The sequence below is a fragment of the Rousettus aegyptiacus genome, unplaced genomic scaffold (genome assembly GCF_014176215.1).
Source record: "Rousettus aegyptiacus isolate mRouAeg1 unplaced genomic scaffold, mRouAeg1.p scaffold_m13_p_11, whole genome shotgun sequence".
Lineage (NCBI taxonomy): Eukaryota > Metazoa > Chordata > Mammalia > Chiroptera > Pteropodidae > Rousettus > Rousettus aegyptiacus.
In genome coordinates, this window is record NW_023416286.1 from 10,559,271 (window position 1) to 10,580,965 (window position 21,695).

The 21,695-nt window shown below is 35.0% G+C and overlaps 1 protein-coding gene across 16 annotated transcripts in view; it reads left to right on the forward strand.

Moving 5' to 3' along the window:
* Positions 1-21,695, forward strand: part of NBEA (neurobeachin) — a 611,133-nt gene that overhangs the window by 404,647 nt on the left and 184,791 nt on the right. For all 16 annotated transcript variants that reach the window (XM_036228295.1, XM_036228296.1, XM_036228300.1 and 13 more), the window contains one exon: positions 12,787-12,930. In XM_036228295.1, coding sequence (XP_036084188.1) covers positions 12,787-12,930 — 144 coding nt within the window. The remainder of the gene's footprint in view (positions 1-12,786; positions 12,931-21,695) is intronic.

The following is a 21,695-nucleotide window of genomic DNA, read 5'->3' on the forward strand; positions in this document are numbered from 1 at the left end:
GTTTAAGTACCTTAAAGTCTGGCAGTATAGAGACTAACATCCAAATGAGTGAATGTTCTGGTTTGCATAGAGCTTCTAGAACAAATGGAAATCCAATTTATTCCTTCTTCTGTATTAAGTAATTATAGTATTTCAGTTTTCCTATAAATTCTATCTTGAGAGTTGAAGTATTAAGTGCACAGAAACTCTGCTGTAATTTTTGGTCAAAAATATATATTTTTTATATTCATCTATATTATATAATGCAAAAGATTGTTTTAGGAAGAAAAAATATGAACGGACCTTTAAATATGGCTGGAAGTATTTGAATCAGTGTTCAGAGTGTTCAGATTTTAAACAAGTTGTACAAGCTGAGGGAATAAATTACTACTTAAATTACTTAAATAGGGAATATTTATTTACATGGCCATCAAAGCAATCCCTGCTATTGGAACATTGGTCAGATCTATCTGTTCCTGTAGTGCAGTATGTTTCTAGAATGTGAGCCTGTATTAATGTAATATAAGTGAAAATGAATTAACAGGCAATGCTTTAATAAAAATGTTTTGAATTACTTGATTTTCCTCTAAATTCAAACATTTTATATTAAGTTATCGTTGAACTTTAATGTAATAGGCAGATATAATTAGCTATAATTTGGAATTCTTAACAGTCTCTTTGGGCAATTTATTTGGAACCACAAAACAAATATCTTAGCAATGCTCTCTTTTAAATGAGCAAATAACAGAATTGGATATATTTTCAAGGAGACATAAAGGACCATAATTTTATTTCATGTTTACTTTGAAAAGCTTTTCTTTCAATTTCATTATTAAAACTTTCGGTTGACCTTTTTTTGGGTGGAAAACATTCTTAACACTGATGGAGTTTTTCATGCTTCTTAGTAATACTAATGAGTTGAATAATTTATGAGGTTGTCATGCGCAAAAGATTTGATATACTTTCAGCCTCCGGTGTTGGAATGTGATTAATAAAAACCTAGAGGCATGTAATTTTTTTCCTAGTGTTTAATGTTCTAATGGTGCATGTATTCAATATGTTATTTAGATGTTTTCTAATAGTAAAATTTCATACAAGTGCAAATTTAATCGATTACCAGGAATTTTACAGACATAGCAATGAAAGAATATAAGGAAAATATTTTAAAACTCATAAATTCATCTTCTGACCTGCAAGGTTTTATTTTTCAGGGCAAATTAGCTAATAAAGAAATGACTGAGAAAGGAGGGTTTTGTATATTGTTTGTGTTTAAATAAAACCTAAGCTAGTCAACTTCTAGGCTTTCCCAGTGCTTGAAGATTATGCTGTCAAGGAATAGTACAAAATCTTAATAAGTTCACTTGTCTTTGTTGACTGTCAGTTATCATTTAAGACTTTGTTTCCCTTCCACGAAATTACATTGGAACAATGTTTCATCAAAGCCTAGGAGCACAAGCACCCGGTGTCTGTGATCAAAGACGTCATCTTAAATAGGTCTGATCCAGCATCACAGAAGAGGGCAGGTTGCTTCTGCTGGAGGGGAAAACATGGAGCAAAGATGACAAAGTTAATCAGTCATTGCTTTGGCAATAAATAATAAGATATGCTGAGAACTGCAAATGAGAACATCCTTCGGTTCCTCAGAGATGTGTCTGCTTAACGCCTGATTCATCTAAGCTTGTGAAGCCGCTAAGATTTGACCTTGATGAATAAAAAGCAGCTCTGTAATGAATCTGGAATTAAATTAGTTTTGATGGTGTGTGCACGGTTACCATAATGTGCTACTTAAAGTGGTCATGAAATAAGAAAAGCACTGAGAATAAAAGAAACTAGTGCAGCTATACAGTTGTAGAAAAAGGAGCTTCAAATGATCTGACTTCATTTTTTTCTGACTTTAGTTTTTAAGAGTTTACAGTTATTTGAGAAAGATGATCTAATTTTTTTTACCCAATAATCCATTGTTTGTATTATGTTAGAGGCCCTAGCAAATGTCTTATTATTATTCATTGATAACGTTTATTTTAGTTGGTATATTATTAGTTGAATCTCCATATCTAGAACGAAATAGATGATCTGATTATGCTTAAAATAATTTGTTGAAATGGATAAATTTTTAGAAAGAGAGGGAGAGAAAGACAACCAGGTTTTGGTGCCAGTGTCATATTTTACTCTCATGACCTGGTCTTCACCCTGTGGTTTCTATAATCTCTTAAAGTAATTAAAACATTATATAAATGCTGTTATAAAAATGCTTATAAAATTCCTTTTACCAGTTTTCTGTACCATTTTCATATATCAACAAAGGTTCTAACAGCTCTCTCGTTTTTATATTGAAGCTTCAGATTACAGGCTTTGAACAGATTCAGAAGGATCAAGTAATGTTATTAATTTAAAGGCATTTATTGATTATACCTGACGTGCCACGCATGTGCTAGACTCTGGATTAGGAGACTGAGGCACAGCGCGTGCCTTCCCGCAGCACGTAGTGCAGTGCGTGCTCCTCGGAGGGGGCGGAGGCTGGGCTGCCGCACTGGCACCTGCCGGGTAGGGACCATGAATGCCGCGCAGCTCCCCCAGAACCAGGACAGCAGCTCTGCGCCAGCCCAGAGCGCCGAGACTTCCAAGCTTAAAAAGTCCTGGTCTAGTGGAAGGGAAGAAGTGGTTGTCATAGAGGAGGGAGTTTTTATAAAGAGGTGAGAGAGTGACCAGCTCCAAGCTACTCATGTAAGCAGTTACGAAGGCCCAGTCCTGGGAGATTAGGAATTTACCAGATGAGCAGGGAAGGGCGGAGGTAATGACGGAAATCGCCAGGACACAAAAGCTTAAAAGGGCCTAACTTACTCCTTTGAATGTCCACAATATTTGACACTTGGTAGCAGGTCACTTTGTAAAGACTTCAGGATATATTTTGATTTATAAAATTCCTTTTACCAGTTTTCATATTCTGCGATAAAAGAAAACCCAGTGAAGGCAGGAATCATATCTTTTATTTATTCTATTTAGAGCACCCACATTAATATAATGTTATGTGCTTAGTTGCTATTTTCTATTTAAATGATAACTGGTTATTTTCAAGGTTTACATACAGTATTTTACCCACAGCCCATTTTCGGTAGCAGCATCGAAGTACAGGATTTCTATGGAATACATCAGTGCAGTATTTTTAAATTCTGATATATGTATTTTATGTCTGTGCTTTATTTTCGCTGTTAAAGATAAGGCACTGACAAAGAAATATTAATGGATTTATTGCTGAGTGGCATGGGACTGTTCAAAATCTTGCTTATATTCTTCTAGACTAATTTTTCGTAACCTGTGCACACTATTGCATTTATAAATAATTACTAGAATATGATAAATATATTCATCAAGGTGTATTAAAAATGCTATGTGAGCTCAGTGAAGGGGACTGCCTAACTGCAGAAATAGGTTCTAGCTAGACCTGAAAGGGTGAATGGAGATCTTCCCAAGCCAACACCTGGCTTGGCGGCAGTGTGGAGAAAGGGACCACAAAGCACAGAGTAAGGGTGACGGGACAGAAGGTGGTGTGGGGACATCGTGTGAAGATGGGGCTGAACAGGCTGTTTGGAGTCACATCGTAAAGGAATTTGTCAGTAGAGCTGTTAGAGGATTTTTATTTGGGAAAATGACAGACCATAGAAATTAAGTGACATGCTAATTAATAAAATGGTATGTAGAACAAAAATTCAGTCTAAATGTTATTCTAATACTATACAGTGTGTTGCTGTAGATAAATTTGGGATTTTCTTAATAGCAAGAACATTATTGAACATTTGCAACTCTAAAGTTTACCTGCTAAATTTTGGCCTTTTTATAGCCAGCCAGTCATCTATAAAGATTTGTCAATACAGATGAAGTTAGGGTGTGTGTTCCGTGTCATTTATAAAAATGTATTTTTAAATGTTTTTGGTATTTTTAAAGTGCTTTAAGTAACCTGTATCATCACCATCTTTATGCTATTCCATTTTTTATAATTAAAGAAAAAATTCTGTTATTTACCTCTTCCTTCCACGTCTCTGAGCCAATTACTTACGTATACAAAACACCTACCCCATTTCCCAGAGTTTTAAAGTAAATTTTTCACACTGAATGTTGTGACAGATCTTAAATAGAACATGCAGGTATCATTTCCCAGGTCGAGGCCACCCACTGCTGGAGGGAGTCGGCCCGCCTCGGAGCCCCCATTCAAGTTGTATTCATGTTTTCCTTCATTCCACGAGCTGCCAAAACTTCCTTTCTTCCATTCTGTTGCTCATCTGCCAGCTGCCCCTCTTGACACATGATGCAAGTTGTCTTTCCTTTGTTCTCGTTTTTGTTTCCCTCCCTCCCTTCCTTCCTTCCATCCATCTTTCCTTACTCCCTCCCTTTTCTTCCTCCTTCCTCTTTTGCCTTTCCTCCCTCCCTCTTTCCCTTCTTCCCTTCCTTCCTTTTTCCCTTTCTTCCTTCCTTTTCTTCGTTCTCTTTTCCTGGGGAGGGGGGGGGGGAACAGACTCATGGCAGAAAATCTAGAAAATGCCAAAAAAAGTTTAAAGAGGGGAGAAAAAAATCACTTGTAGACAGCCATGTAAAGACAGCTGTCTTTACCATTTTTGATATATTTGTTTCATGCTAGTCTTTTTATAAACATTCTTTAACATGGAGACCAAACACTGTGGTGTGTACTCAGTCACAAAGATGAATAATGTATCATCTCTGCTCTTTATGATATTCAGAGGGTTCTAAACTGAGCCAAGTTTTCTATATGTTTTAGTATTTTTTTCAACAAGTTAATTATGCCATGCGATTTTTAATATAATGACATTTTATTTAAAATATTTAAAAATTGGCCTAACTTTATTACTAATCAAACTCCTACCAAGTAATATTCAGTCTAAAGTGTAGAGAGATTCTACATTTATCACCATTTATATTCTTAAAATATGGTTTATCCTATTTCCTTTAAAAAGCATAGAATGCAGTTTTCTGCATTCACTCTATTAAGATTAAGTTAGCATTTCATACTTATATAATATCATGCTTAAATTCAATAATATTTTCTTGCACCTTTTTAATTGCATTTTTCAGTTTTAAAATGCTGTTTATGAATATCCCCTTTGTTGGTGTGCTCTAAGAAATATTGCTTACACATGAATATTTTGAATTAGGAAGAAATGAAATTCCATTTTTGCTGTCAGACCCAAATTGTAAAAATACATTGCATGTCTTTGAAAATCAGTATACTCTATTAGCAGACCTGTCAATATAAAAAGTGCATTCCATTTCCACCTCTTGTTCTGATAACCTTTTCTGTGTTACTCTGAGGCAGTTCACATAATCAGAGTATATTGTCAGCTTACTGGAGTTGGGGAAGCATGAAATGAAAATCACGTTAATATTGATCCAATTCTTTTACTTGCAAGTGTCCTTGATGTCCTTTTCCACTGAGCAATAACTGTTGATGTTAGGTAGACATTTTTTTCCTTTATATCATATAGTCCTGTGAATTATTTCCAAGCATAACTAATCTAAATAAGAATTTACCACTTAGAATAACTCCTATGAACATTTCATCTTAATTAATGCCCATATTGTTAATTCTTCATGTTCACTATACAATTGAAATATTGTCTTCGAGCTTTTCAGAAAACGGCTTACTTTCAGATAAAATGTTTATATCTAGTTTAAAACAAACAAAAGTCTACACAAGTTCCTCATTAGTAAAGACACAAAAAATGCCATACTCTGATTTTACGAGATATATGATGTGTTAAAATGGACCATGAGTAACATCAATTATTGATTGCAGTAAGGAATACCATTTCTGAATCAAGTTTATTATAAACTTAAAGCTAGTATCCTAGGTTTTTAATTTTATGGTCTAGATAATCATCTATTTTAGATTGTTCAATATATTCTCTGTTAACAAACATGAATTGAAGTGGGAACCAAGGTTAAAGCCAACGCATTCAGACGAAAATACCTACAAATAAGAAAAGAAGAACTTGATGTCTGAACTGTCCAGATTTTTTATCTGTATTTATTAAATTTTATCAATAACTACTTAGATTTTTACTTAAAGTGTGTTTGAAATAACAAATAGAAACCATCTATTTGATTAGAATGTCTAGTTCATTTCTGGAAATACTTGCTTTCATAAAATGATTTTGTATTGATAAAGTGAGGCTGCTGGCTCAGTATCAGGTATAAAGAGAACAAAGATACTTGAAATTCGAGTCATTCTTTCGAATAGTGTTTTTATTCACTAATACCTTTTACCATTGGGATTTTTCTGCTACAAAGACTATTTGTTTTTAACGCTGTTCTGTATAGAACATGGTTTTTTTCAGTCTTTAGTAATTATTTTCTTTTATGTCATCATTATTTATGTTCTAAAAGAAGGAAATATGCCTGTGCTATAAAGTCAAACACAAAATTTAATTTTGATTTTAAATTATTTACAAAGAAAAATAATTACTGTTTAGTAAATAATCATTAAAGTGTGTTCAATGTATGTACATACTGCTTTTATCTCACGTTAAGGTCAGCATAAAATATTTGAGTGATATATTTCTCTATATAATACTAAGCATTTTTACCTTTTTTGAAATTTGAAAATTGTAAACTTTGCATAGATTGATTCGTGCATATTACATGAAATCATGTCACCATACCTAATGTAATTAGTTAAGAGGTATATTTGTCTTTAAATCTTCTCCTTTTAGTGGAAATTGAATAATATCATTTAGAATTACTAAAAGCATTCTTCTCTAAAGATATTTATTGCTCTATTTCAGCTTTAATGAGAAAAAGTAATCTTTAAAATTTCCCAAAGTATTCATACTTCTGAAAGAAAGTATTTAGGTTTGAAAATGAATTGCAGAATTTTATCTTACTTATGTAGGGGTAGTTTTGTCAAACACGTTTTAAAAAACTAAAATATATTATTAAATGGTATATATTGATAAAAAAAAAAAACTCTTTCACATGATTGCCATCATGCGAAACTAGTTTCCAGATGTTTAGAAACATTTCAATCTGATATATTACATTTAGCTCAAATAAAATGAGACTAAATTTCTGTTTTGCCCAGCTCCCAATGATGGAAGAGAAGTCAGTATCGTGTTATCAACTTTGTTGAGAAACCAGTTCTTTTCCTTCAAATACCCAAGATATTAAGAATATTGTATTCTTAAGATACCCATATACAAAATAAAAAATACACATCAAATACATTGATGCCAATTTAATTTTAATTATTTTATTTAATTTCATCTTTAAATGAATAAAATAGTTATGAAGGGAGAACAATTTCCAAAGTAAGCTATTTACACTCCATTTAATTTCACAAACACTGCATGGCACCTGTCTACATGTGACCCATCCTGTCTGCAGGGAGCATCCACCCTAGTGGAGGAGTTGAGGCCCATACTGCATTGCAGGGAAGGTAGACTGAGTGCTGTGACGGTGTGGTGGAGGGAAGAAGATGATCCAGCGTAAGGAAAGGATTATCGCTGGGTACCTGTTGTTGGTTCGGCATGATGCTAAGACCGTAGATGGGTGCACTATCTTAATTGAGTTTTTTAGTCCTCAAACGAGCCCGCTTTATTTCTCCTTCATGCAAATCTTAGGCAGCATTATTATAAGCAATAAAGCATTGGCTGTGTTCTTGTCCAATTTTAAATTATGTACTTAGTAGACTCTTTTAATATTCTCTTGTTAATTTGTTTTATTTATTTTATCAAACTTTTAACAAATTTTTAAATGCTTATTATATAAATTATCTTTACACATTTCAAAGTACTTTAACATCTATTGTCTTATTTTAACATTCCAATAATCCTGTGAGAGGTCAGTTGATAAATATTTATTCCTTTTTCACCGATTGGGAAACTGGAGTTAAGAGATTGGTTCAGATATATTTTTTAATATGTTCTTAATGGATGTTCGCAGGTAAAGTAAGAATGGGAAATTACATAGTCTAGCTTTCTCATTTTTGAGGAAACTGTTAAGGACATAAAGAGAAAAGTAATTTAAGTACCAAGCATATAAAATGACTAATACGTGAATTACGATTATGTTTTCATGTGCTCATTCAACAAACATTTAATGATTGCCACTGTGTTTGCCATTTGACACACTAGAAATTAAAGTCTAAAAATAGAATAAATAAAATATTTCAGAAAAAGTATCAAAAAATAATGATAATATGTGGTGACTTGTTTATAAGACACAAAGTTTATACAGAGAAGAGAGTAATCAACTAAAGTGAACCTTGAAGGACAAGGCAGGTAAGAGAATTCCATGTAAAAGAAATTACATACATCAGACTTAAAGGTTTGAGACTATGTGTCGTGTTTGAGATCAAAAACATTCAGCTCTTAGGGAATGTAAGGTGTGAAGAGGTCAAATCAGTAAAATACTGAAGTTAAATAAGCAGAGCCTCGATCATGAATCATGGACCATGTGTTTCAATTGTACAGAGAAATAACATTGAAAATGTATTTTTACATAGTAGATTTACATAAGATTAGGTCGGTAGGTACGTAGATGGGTAGATTGGATGGATGGTTGGATAGACGGATGGATGGGCAGATGGATGGAAGGATGGATAAAGATGGATGGATGGATGGATGGATGGATGGATGGATGGATGGATGGATGGATAATAGGTAGATAGATACACATATACATACATGATCATTTTTTAAAAATGGAAAAGCCAGATAGACATTTTCTTTGAATGTTATTAAGATAAGTTAACACCTCCAATTTATCATTTCCCTATTTTAACTTATCTTAAATAACAATAAAACTTTTAAATGATGATAATACAATTATAGTAGTAATAAAACTAGAATATGGTAACACCACTAGATACATTTTTGTTTTCTCATTACTTCACTTTAAAAATATATTTATTTATTAAGAGAAATTTAGTGAAAAGGGCTTTATGTAGGTTCATGAAAAGTAGCTTTTTATATTAGATAACATTTTCACATACAGAGCTTTAAGTATATTATACTTACTTACAAAGGAATCTAATGCATATGGAATGCTTTTCTGTATTTGGTATTTGTAGCATGATGTGGAAAATAGCATGAGTACAGTTTCAAATTTGGCTTCATTAATCTATAATTTGGCCACATTTTTATTCTGAAACCTTACAGATTTTATGGCATTTTAATGGTTTCTTAGAAAATAGGCGTGTATGTCTATCCTATCCAGCTTTACACATAATCCACATTTTCAAATCTAAGGCATTCTGGTGGTTTGTGGTATTCGCTTGTTAATTTCTTGATGAATGGCTGAAGAGGCCAAAAAGTGCACTCAGTCCAACATGTCTTCTGAAGATAGATGGTCTCAAATAAATTCTCTTCCCAATCACATTTTGATTTGTTGGGTGTTAAACCAATTCTTTCTAAGGACAGCGTTTATAAGCCTTGTAATGAGACAGCCCTTTGAGACCTTACCTCTTTTTGCTTGTAATTTTGATGAATGAAACTCTAATTCATAAAGGATATTGTGATTGAAAAGCACCTTTGGATCTCGTACACTTTAATTTAGATAAATGTTTGCTGCAATACCATAAAATCAGGAAGTTTACTGAGCTGCAAACTGATAACACTTCAACGGAGATAAGTTCAACGTGTTGGTATGGATAAGACATTTATTTTACTACTGTAAAACTAGCGGAGATACAATTAAAAGCTTAGTATACACTTCAGAGCTCACCTTCATTTGACTACATTTTCTTATTGGTCAATTTTAATGTTAGTAATGAGTTATGTAAAGTTTTTTAATGGCAAATCAGATTACACATGGTTGTGATACAAGAAAAAACTTGTCTTTTTAGGCTGACACATACATAAAGGACTTTATCAATAAAGATTCAAGTTCCCTTCTGTGTAACTACATAGATTCTTAAATTTTCCTGCAAACTGAAGGCAAATCACCAAGAATCTCTGAGATATCCTGAATCTTCAGATTAAGAAGATCCAGATGTAACTTTTATATCTCAGTTTATTGGCTTATTCACTCCTTTTCAGGAGTGGTTCTGTGCCAGGCAGTGTGCATGTCTGAAGTCATCAACAGCTTCCGAGCTACGTGGACATAACAAGCAAACAATTGCAGTACCAGTAACTTCTACAGGGTAGATTTACGAGGTGTGGCAGAAGCATAAGGAAAGACCACGCCAACTACCTTAAGAAACCACGGGACAGGGAGCCTTGGACTTCAGTTCAGCAGACGTTTGTGGCATGCCCGCTGGGTGGCAGACGCGGAGGCTGCCGAAGTTAGGCCGTAGCCTGTAGTGGAGTCAAACGGCAGGTAGCGCCTATGCGGTGTGGCTGAGTTCAGTGGAAACTGAAAGCACAGAGGGTTTGCTGAGGAAAAGCGCCTGAAGGAGGTGAGTTTTGAAGGTCAAGCAGGAATTGAACAAAGGAGGAAGGGAGGAAAGCGCCAGGCCGAGGGAATACTAGTAGCACTGGTAAAGGGGCCCGAGAAAGCATGACTTATTTCGGAAGCTCGAAGTGGTCCAGTATTGTTGATGGGAGGGTAAGAAGAGATAATACAAAACTGGTGATAGGCAGATAAAAGGCCACGATCAGCCATGCTAAGGACTTTAGATTTTATCCTGTCAGTATAAGCCTTGCACTGCGTGTGTTGATTGGGAGGAGTTCATAAACAGACGAAGTGGGAAAATGTCCTCAACTTATTTGTGTTTTATAGTAAGCCCACTGACAGGAGCGTGGCGTGAGTGAGGGAGCCGTGCCTGGCTGGGGCAGGACCAGCCACGTGAGGGATGACCCCCAAGTCTGTGGCTCCAGTAAGTGGCTTGATCAAAGTAGGAGGCGGTGGAGGAACAGGAGATGATTTGTTGTTGAGGAAGACGCAGGATTGGGACCATCCCGCTGAAGATGTCTAGGAGAAATGTGGCCGTGGGACCTCGAGGAGGACTTCCCAGGCATTCATCACTCGTTTGCTCTCAGATGGTTCAAGCTCCTAGTTTCACAAATTAAGTTTCTACCCCAGAAACAAATACATTATAATGATAGCTACCCCCAGAAGATTACTGTTGTGCTGGCATTATATCACCAAGAAACCAAATAAAATTAAGATGAGGTTCCGGAGCAGTCAGTAATCAATCCTCAGTTTTCAGTCCAGAAAAAAAGAATTATCTGTGGACCAGGGAGAAAAGAATGCACATATAACCCGTTTAATTCTCCTCGCCTCCCGTGTAGCATTGACTTGTAATAATACCCTTTGTCCCTGAAGTATTTATCAAAATATGTATTTTGCAATCTATTACTTTATATCATTAAGATATTTTTTAACCACTCCCTCTAAATGCTATTATACAGTAAGAGCTAGGATGACAGACTGTACCTCTCAGCCAGTGACACTCTACAGTGCTATTGGGACGTAACTGTGTTCCTCAACGTGTGATTTTTACTCTTCTACGGGCTGCCTTTGGGTCAGTTCGTTAATGTTTTAGCAAACAGTTTTGACTCTGAGTCGCTGATGAAAAGAAGTGTGTACTGCAGGAAAAGAGGCTGACTCTGTTTTACGACGCATGTGTTCCAGCAGCCAGATGCACTTCCAGAAAATTGGTTGAGCAAATATCAGCAGGCAGTAACGGGCTGTTGGAAGTCCTCTATGGGCCTAGGAGAGTTGACCAAACGTATTCTTGTTAAACGTTGAGAATTTTGGCCAAAGTTATGACAAGACTTGGAGAGGAATTGCATGTGTTCATAATATCGTCACATCCTCTGGAACTGTGATACAACGCCACCATAGAGGAGTGATTTCTTAGGCTCCATTTTCACAAATATTACCCAGCACACCGAATGAGATGTGACATGTTTTCCTAGCTAAGGCTGTGCCTTGAAGCCTATGCCCCAATACGACAGCTAAAATACAGTGAGTTACAGCGCTTTCTTCCAGGTCGAATTCCATCTGCAAGTGTTATGCAATAGAGACATTGCTTAGCTGTGGTTCATGTATATATAATTTACTTGCAATTCAGACAGTAAGTCATTGTCACCTGTGAAAGCACGTGTTCAAATGTAAATATTAAAATATTTGTTAAGTAGTCAAATGCATTATATTGACCTTTTTGACGCTAAGTCAACTTTTGCTATATTTCCATTTTTCTGGTTATTTTTTTGTATTTGTGTTTTGGCCTTTTGTACTAGGTTATATAACAAAGTCGGGATATCGCTTTAGAAAATCGTCATTTATTTCATTAATTTCTGAGGAAACAGTCCCGTGAAGCACATTTTCTGCCCGCGTCACCCCTAACTCCACTTTTCTGTAGCTGCCCAGTAACAACCATTTTTCCCTTCGGATGTGAATGTCTTCTGCTTTTCTTAATATCTGCCCATTTTCAAAAACGATCTGATCAGTCGATTTTCTAATTCACACAAAGGTATAATTGTATAAAATTGTGTAATATCGTGGATCAGAAAACCAAGTTTGTGGCGAGATGCAGATTTTCGGTAGAAAATGCAGTGAGCTTAGAGCCCTGAGATGTAGATAAGAGAGACCACGAGCAGCCGAGCGCTGGGTCTCTCAGCAAGGCCTGGAGCCCGTTTCCTCGTCTGTAAAATAAGGCTAGGTGGTTACGCTTCCTGTCTTTCTTGCAAAGTTAGTTAGAAGACCAAACAAGATAAAGAAGGTAAAGATGTTCTTAATTATAAAGGAATGTGTAAATGCAACACGTAATTATGAGAAAGTAATAGATCATTTCTAATACGGAAAGCAAAATAATCGCAATTACCTGAATTACTCTATGTCGGTTGTAACCAGGCACCGAAGAAGATGTGGTGAAGTCGAAGAAGACGTTCAGGAGTCAGGCGATAGTGAATCAGAACGCAGAGACGGAGCTTATGCTGGAGGGAGACGACGATGCCGTCAGTCTGCTGCAGGAGAAGGAAATCGACAATCTCGCAGGTACATGCTTAAGTGTTGTTCTTCTATTTGTAAATAATAATTACTCACGAGGTTACCGAATTTAATATCTATCTCCTGGTGAATAAGTGTGTGCCAATAGTTGGAACTGTGCTCGAAAATCGTGTGCTTTATCTCATGTCTAGTATCAAAGAGAGGAAAATACGTTCAAACAAATAGGTACTTCACTAACGGGAAACAAATAGCATCTACTAGTGAAGAACAACTTTTTAATATAGGAAAAGTAATATATAGCATGCGTCGTTCCCATCTAACTGCCTAAATAATTGTGAGGGGCACAAGGTGATGGGCTCATGGACTTAGCCATGACTCGAACATGCTAATAGCCCTGAAGAATAGCCACTTCAGCCGGGCGACCACTGAATTTGCGGTTTCCTTCCTGCTGTCCCTCTTTGGAATGTCCCTCCCCATTCCCGGGTTTTCCTCTGCCCTCACTCTGCTGATCTCCACCACTAGCAGCCATTCACCTGCCCACCCGCAGTCTTCACCTTACTTTAGTCTAAGGTCAAGTCAGAGCAGCATCTGCAGCGACCAGATGGGACATGGGTATCTTACGGTGTTGGCCCATAACATTGTTTGGGTTTTAAACCACTTTTGAGAATCTCATGAAAGCAGATCGCCTCATGAATGTACACAGGCAGTTATGTACACAATTTCAGAGGGTCCACTGATCCCTGGAAGTCTGTCTGCAGAGTCATACCCTAGACCTCAGGTTAAAACTGCTGGTGTAGAGTCTCCAGTGGCTCTTACCTGACTTCCATGTTTTCAGCCCATACAGCATTGGAGTGGCAGATTGCAATAGCAAAGTGGACTAATTTTCATCATTCTGTACACAAAATAGAAGTCTGGTTTCCAGAAATATGCTGAAAATTATCTGGCATGATTTATGAAAGCTTCTAGTGATATTTCTACCACAGATTTCTCCTTTTATTAAAGAGAAGAGGTATTGTTAATTGTAAACTGGAGATGACACATTATTTTCCTTTTTTTTTTAAGAAAATGTTTAATAAGGTTATTCTAACACCAGTTCCTGGATATGCTTATGTTATTAACATTTCTATAATCATGAAAACTATTTTTCTTATTTAAAACTAATCTTAAACCTGTGAACAGATGTTTGCCTTGAATTCCCAAGTAAATATTCATTTTGTTTTTGTTGTTTTGTGGTTTGTTTTAATAGTTCAGAGATTTTATCTGAGGCCATTGGGAAGTTTAAGCAAATGAAATCCATTATTTCCTTTTGCCCACAGATTTGTGGTCTTATTCTTGAGCCAAAAAAACTAGAGAAAATTCACAAACATGATTCCTGGCCTTCTTAGATAATGCGTTGCCTTTTCTCGTTCACATATGCTAACAGATGTGTTCAGTAATTATACAATTTACTTTAGACTGTCTGATCCTTAGTTCCCGCTAGAGGTAATTAATTAGTGAATACAAATTTGGTTAGTACCTTGAAGTTCATTATAATAAGATCTGCCAAGTAATACCAGAGGCAAAATCCAATAAAGACTAATAACCCCATTATATTTTTTTCATCTAATGGTAGCTAGAGTAATTATTAACATTAATTTATGCTTATAAACAAAATTCCCAAAATAACATTAAGTTAAAATATCTGAAAAACAATGAAAAGTATGCTTGAAATAAATTATTGAAAAATAGATGTGTGTAGCTCTTAACCAATCCACTCTGTCAGAACTCTTCTGACTTCTTTGCATTTTGAACAGATTGGTCTTTGAGCTAATCTGAACCTATCCATATCCATTGGATTCTAACTCATACTCTGTTTTGGAATCCTTTTGTCTGAAAAATCTTACAAATAGTCTCAACATATTGATTCCCTGCCTACTCTATTACGTTCCTTTTTAAAACAGCAGTCCACAGATGGGAACCTGAACTTTGAATATGGTACAAAAGTAGAAAATGAGTGTTTTACAAAGGGAAAAGAAAAGGTCACAGAAATAGTCTGCAGAATTCATTCTGTGAGTGGCGAAGCCTATTTATTAATTATTTATTAGTCCAGCCTGGCATGATAGTGACAATGTCACATTAAAGTCATTTTTAGAATTTATTTGCAAACTTTTATTCTTAAGTTTAAAAAATCAGCTTTTAATGAATTTCAGAACACATAAATATATAACTTTCTGTGTTGCTCTGACAAATTGTACAGATAGTTGTTATCTCTGTCTCAGAAATTAGAATATGTTAAATAACGTCTTTCTTATTTACAACTTATCATTATAAATATCCTGATAGTGCTGAACTGCCTAAAGAAAACTTCACTATCACAGGATATCTAAGACCACATTAAAATCCACATCATAAAATATGTATATAAAATTAACGTAGTCTGACGTTCGGTATCTGGAAATAATATGTAAAGTAATAAATGCCTATTTTCCATGTATGACATGAAAGATACAGTTTTATCTTTTAATGACTTAGTGATATGGCTACATATTATTAATATAAGACTATATCTTCAAAGTAATAAAAGTAATTATAGTTTTTAGATTTTATATGAATGAATACACCAATTTTATAATAATAACGGTAAACCTAAACCTCCTGATTAGCATAATTCATTCTCCTGTCTCACAAAACGCTCCTTTGCTGACAGGCAGATAGATGAGGAGACCATGCATTTATAATTTGCCAGTCTGCAGTATTACTTAATAATCAAGTTAAATTCAAGAGAAAAATGTGCTAATTAGAATAGAAACCTAAGAGAAAGTCCTAACTTAGCTAAGATTAATTTTTTTTTCCTTTGGTTTAAAAGATAGGATCAATTTCTGATTATAAAAAGAAAAAAGAGAATAGCTAGCGTGTCTTAATAGGAACCAGGCAGTGTTTCAAGGGTTTTATGTGCAATGACCTATTCAATATTCACAACAACTGTATGAGTAGATACTATTATTACCCGAATTTTATAAATGAGGATGTAGAAACCAAGGGAAATTACATATGGTTAAGAAGCAATGGGTTGAACAAATATAAAGTACATGGTTTTAACTAAAATATACCAAGTAGTGTATTTAAATATGTATGTTTATGTACTTAAAGACTCTTCTAAAATGATTTAAAAGCGAAGTCCTCAGTAACTCAACTTTTAGACTGGCTTTATTATACGACATTTAGAACTTTGTATAGACTATGCATAATGATTAATTTTAGTGTTATATACTGGTTCCCCCAGATTATTCTGGTAAGTTAAAAAATTTTGATAGAGTACCTGTAGCATAATTTTATTTAAATATTGCCTCTTTTGCATGTTTTCCTCCATTTTCCTTGGAGTTTTCTAGTGTTAATAAAGATAAAATGTTCCACAGTGTTTTACAGATTTAAATGTCGCACCATTTTGTTTCACTTTTAGTTACCTTTCTTCCCAAGCTGTTCATCTCGAGAGGCAAGTTACATGTGTGTGATCGTTAATTGCTCAATCTATTATGTATTGTGGCAAATGGCTAATATGATTATAATATAGAAGTATGACAATCAATTAATTATTATATTAATAACACCTAACTTAGTTTAATTGCTTTTTTAGTTTGTTGTGATTCACCAAAGTGAATTAGCACCTAAGTTTCCTTACATAACTAAAATTTTCAGCTTACTATATTTATTTAAAGTATTATTTTGTTATTTAAAACATTGAAATTAATAAGTATAATTTACCTAATTTTTATCTAAAATCTCAATATATTTTAATTTGAAAAGTAAATCAGTTCTGTAAATTATTTTTGAAAAAATACTGTTTTGTTTATCTATATAAGCTCTTCTTACCAACAATCCATCCATTTAATGTTAAATAACTTAAAAGAATTTTCACAGGCCTATGTCAATGTCCAAACTTCCTCCTTTGCCTGAAATATTCTTAGCACATCTCAATTCTACACCCCTTTTTATCACCTCTATCAAAATTTCTGCCCATTTTTAGACCTATTTAAAACATTTTTATGAAGTATTCACTGGCCAATCTTGTCACCCCATAATATTTTTTGGTAACAACTTTATTGAGGCATAATTCACATACCATACATTTGACCCTTTTAAAGTGCACATTTTAATGACTTTTAGTATATTCATGGAGCCATGCAGCCGTGACCACATTGTGGAGCATTTTATTGCTCCAGAAAGAAGCCTCAGACCCTCTGGCATCCCCCACCCCCGCCGTTCTCACCCCTGTTCACACAGCCCGTGGGACACCGGCGTGCTATCTCCATGGATGTGCCTGTTTGGAACATTCCATATCAGTGGAGCCACAGAATGCGTAGTCTGTGCCCGGCTGCTTTTACCTTACAAGTATTCAAGGTCCATCCACGTCGTGGCCTGCGTGGCCTTTCATTGTGGATAATACTCTACCATACGGACGTGCCGTGTTCAATTTACGCGCTCAGTAGTGTCTACACATCGTTTCGTTCCAATGCTGCCGTGAATATTCACATACGACGTTTTATGTAAATGTGTATTTTCCTTTCTCGTGTATATGTACCTGGGCATGGAGTTACTCGGTCAAATAATAACTTTACGTTTACCTTTTTGATGAACTGCCAGACCGTTTTACAAAGTGGCTTCATCATTTTACGTTCCCATCAGCAGCATGCGAGGATCCAGTCTCTCCCCAGCCTTCCCAGTGCTGGTCATTTAAATTTACATAAAAATTTAAGTGTATCTTTCTTAACACACTTATCACATAAAGCTTTGTATTGTAGATGCTTTTTTGTATGTTTTCTCTCTCCTCTGAGACTGTACATTCCTTAGGGGTAGCGACCATATCCCACGTACCTTTGAACCGTGAAGAAATCCTCTAACACAATTACTTGCCCTTAAGAGGTTTCCATGGACAAAGTTCATGTAGGTAAAGTAAACTGGAGAGCCGAGATAATATCTAGTTAATTTATACCGAAAACAAAAGACAAAACAAAGCTTATTTTGAGCTATTGAAATTAAGTATTTGGAGGCTCGAATTATCAGCTCATCTGCTCATACTGGTGGAAACATTTCAAATGATTACTCACCCATCACTTGATTTTGCCAGGGTAAGAACACCTTAAGTTGAACTGATCTTTGTTTTGCCCCATTTTCCGCAAATTGTGTCATTTTAACTAAATGTCTTTTAAGATCCCCATTTTTCAAGTCAAGAGACACCACTGTGACTCTTAATCAAAAATATTTTCTCTATCACGTGGAGATGTTCCATAACCAATGGATTTTAAATATTTCGGAACGAGTGTTAGTATACTAGCAACACAGGGGAAATATGTAAGAATACAAGAGTTGGAATTTTTTATGGGTTTTTCAAAGTGATAGATTTATAAACCTTTACACACACACATGTAAACACACGCACACTTGTACACACACTTACCAAAGTCAGGAATCTGAAACTCAGAAAAATGCATTATGTGAATTTAAGAATGAGAAAAATATAATAAAAATAAAGAGATCTACTCAGAGAAACAGGATACGGTCAATGAAAGGTTCTTCGAAGTGACAGTCGCTTCCCCTACTGTTAATGTCCATCACCATTTCCAGGTAAGGAAACTGCTGCTTAGATTTTTTTTTTTTTTTAAGGTTAATTTTTCCTACATCCCTAAATCTCTATTTGGCTGCATTCGCAAACTCATTTTCTTACTCATTAACACATATTGAATATTTAGTGAGTGTATAGAACTCAGAGACTGATAGAAAAAACGTCAACAGGAGAAATTAGCTCAGGTACTACTACCTCTCAGTGACTCAAATAACTAGGAAGTTACCGTATAGGATGTATCTACCCTAATAAATGAAAGTAGACGATTAAAATGGTCAGATACATAATTCAGGCCTTCAAGTGTTTTTATATATAAATTGAAATAAGAATAAAAATAAGGCTTTTTATATATAAATTGAATGTCACCTAAAAACCAACCTAAAAAAAAAAAGAAGGATAAAGCAAAATATAGAGTATGCAAGAGGAAGGAAGAACTCAAGATTCTAGAAAAATGTAATGAAATTACAGGAAGAACAAAATTCTAAAAGAGGTTTTTGAACAAATTTGTTATTTAAAAAAGAAAAAGGTAATGTGAGCCAAAAGCACAGGAAAACTTTATTATAACTGTTTAGTCGAATAGGAGAATAAGTACTCTGCAAGGGAGCAAGTTTGGCTTTTCTCAGTGCAGGTAAACTCTTGATTCCAGCCACGTACGCTTAAGTGTAACTGCTCCGTGCGGTGCAAGTTCAGTTATAGTTAGCATTCCTTCACTGATAAAACTCGTATTTTTAAGAACATTGCTCCAAATTCATATTTATGTAGTTTTAGTTGCAGAGTCAAACTAGAATTGAATCAACCCAATATTTGTATTTAGAGGAAAAATGTCTCTTACAGATTCCGAATTCTCTAAAATGCATTTTGCTCAGGATTTTCCCCTTAATTTTTAAACCCATGTGTATTTCAAGGGAAATTTAATCCATATGTCCCTGACTCACTCACACTTAACTCATCAAAATGTTGTTTAATAAAAGCTATTTGATGTTGAAAAAGCCTTATGAGTCTTTATAAGTCTTTTTTCTCTCTCTTTGAATTAGGAAGTAGCTTTGCCAGTCATAAATAGTATACCCAAAGGGTTCACATTCAGCTTCAAACACGAAATTCACAAAGCTCTTAGAAACAACATTAAACACACCCCCATTTCTTAAAAAGTTCAAATATTTAAATTTCTAACTTAAATTTTTAATTCAATTCAGTTATAGAGTTGTAAAAATAAATAAAAGCTTTACCTTGAATTTCTAACTTTCTTAGCCTGTCTTTATTATTTTAATAATATCTACAAGGCCATTTTAGAGTCTGCTAATATTTTACTGTATCCATTTTTCTGTACTTCCAAAAAAGTATGTCTCCTTCAACTGTGGATTCTGTAGCCTATAAAAAACACTTTTAAGGTACTCTTAACAGTAACAGCATCCCTGCCAACCTATGTAAATTTAAAATATTATAAAAGAACATAATTCAACTATGTTTATTAGACATCAGCCATGATTCAAATCATATATAACATTCCTACATCTTTTTGTATTTTAAGAATAAGCCATCCTTTGTTATGCTGTGTTTCACAAACCACAGTGATGAAGTCTATTCTTTCTAATAGAGTGTTCTAGTTGAAACTTATTTTTTTTACTTTTTTCTCTGTATAGAGAATTTCCCATAAAGTTACCCCTCTACAGATTTATGGTTATACTTACTACCAACATGAAAAATAGGGGCAATAAACAACTCAACCGCCAGTATGCTGTATCTCTTCTATATGTAGGGGACTAAACACTCGTATGCCATGTTTTTTAAAAAGTATATGAATGTGGATATTAATCACCTACCGAAAATATATGGGTCATCTTGTTTGTCACACTTGGAGATAAAAAAAAGTGTGAGATAACAAACAGCTTTCCTAGCACCTGAATGTGGATGTTAGCAAGTCGGAGAAGAGGAGATGAGGCATTCATCGTGGAAGCGCACTGAGCTCGGGTCCTCTCTCCGAAACACGTTGGCACTAATTCAAACACTGCAGGGAGAACGCATATTGCCACTGCATTTAGACAGGTGCCATCCTAAAGGACGAAAAGTCCTCCTGTATACTGAAAATATTTTATTTGTTATTTTGCTTCCGTGGCTTGATGCCACAGAGCCAGAGTAATAGCCTGCAGGAGGCACTTAAACCAAACCAGTCTGCACTGAGGGCAATCAGTTTATCAGTAGTTATCACAGTCAAATCTTTTACATCAGTTTAAATCATCAGTCCACCAAGTATACATCTAGAACTTTTTTATCAGCAAAAAGAAGGAAAAGTCAGACTGAGTTTACTGTCCATATTTTATCAAATACCTTTTTCTAGATAAAATGTTTAGGTGGTTTTATCAGTCAAACTGATTACAGTGTTTTACTTTTTTCTTTAATTAGAAATTTCTGTTGATTTTTTTTTAAGTCACTAACATATAAAACAGCTTAGTATACTTGTAATGCTATGTCAGTTCAATTTGTATATAAACCGGAATGTTGAGAACCAGGTATCACAGAAAACTTTCCAAGAAAATAAATCTTGCATCTAAGATCAGGCTGTGAGGTTGAGTCTCCATCACCAGCCAGTTTTCTGGGGCGGGGGCGGGGGGGGGGGGGTGCGGATAAGGTAGATAAGTAATAAAGGGCTGAGTGTGGATGGCCGAATGAAGCTGGGAGACATAATTTACATCTGTTGAGGATAAAACAATACTGCAGGCCAGCAGATAACTTTACAACTTTGAATTAGGTGCTACACTTCATTTTAAAATCTTAACATGTGGAAATCGAGGTTCATTAGGGTATTTATTCATGATCACATGAGCAGCAAAGAGATGAGCCATGATACAAACCCCCTTTTCTCTGTCTTTTCCAAGGCGCTTATTCATTCTACATCCGTGTTTAGTTTTTTAGTTTTTTTAATTCCGAGTTGCAACCCATTGGTGGATTAGCAAATCAATTACTAGCGTTATCTTTAAATGAAATAAAAGAGAAAAGAATAGATTTAAATAGTAAAAGAAAAAAGTCACCACACATAGTAAAGACAAGAGCTGGGAGGATCTGTTGGGTCCTTGTTCTCTGATGTCAGATCCCAAGCAAAACAAATACAAATTCTGAACAGCACCTGTGGGCGAGCAGTGCACAAGATGCACGTGGTTCAAGTTCCTGCTTTCAAAGAGCTTATAGTCTAGAGGGAGAGCAGAGGATGGGGAAAAGT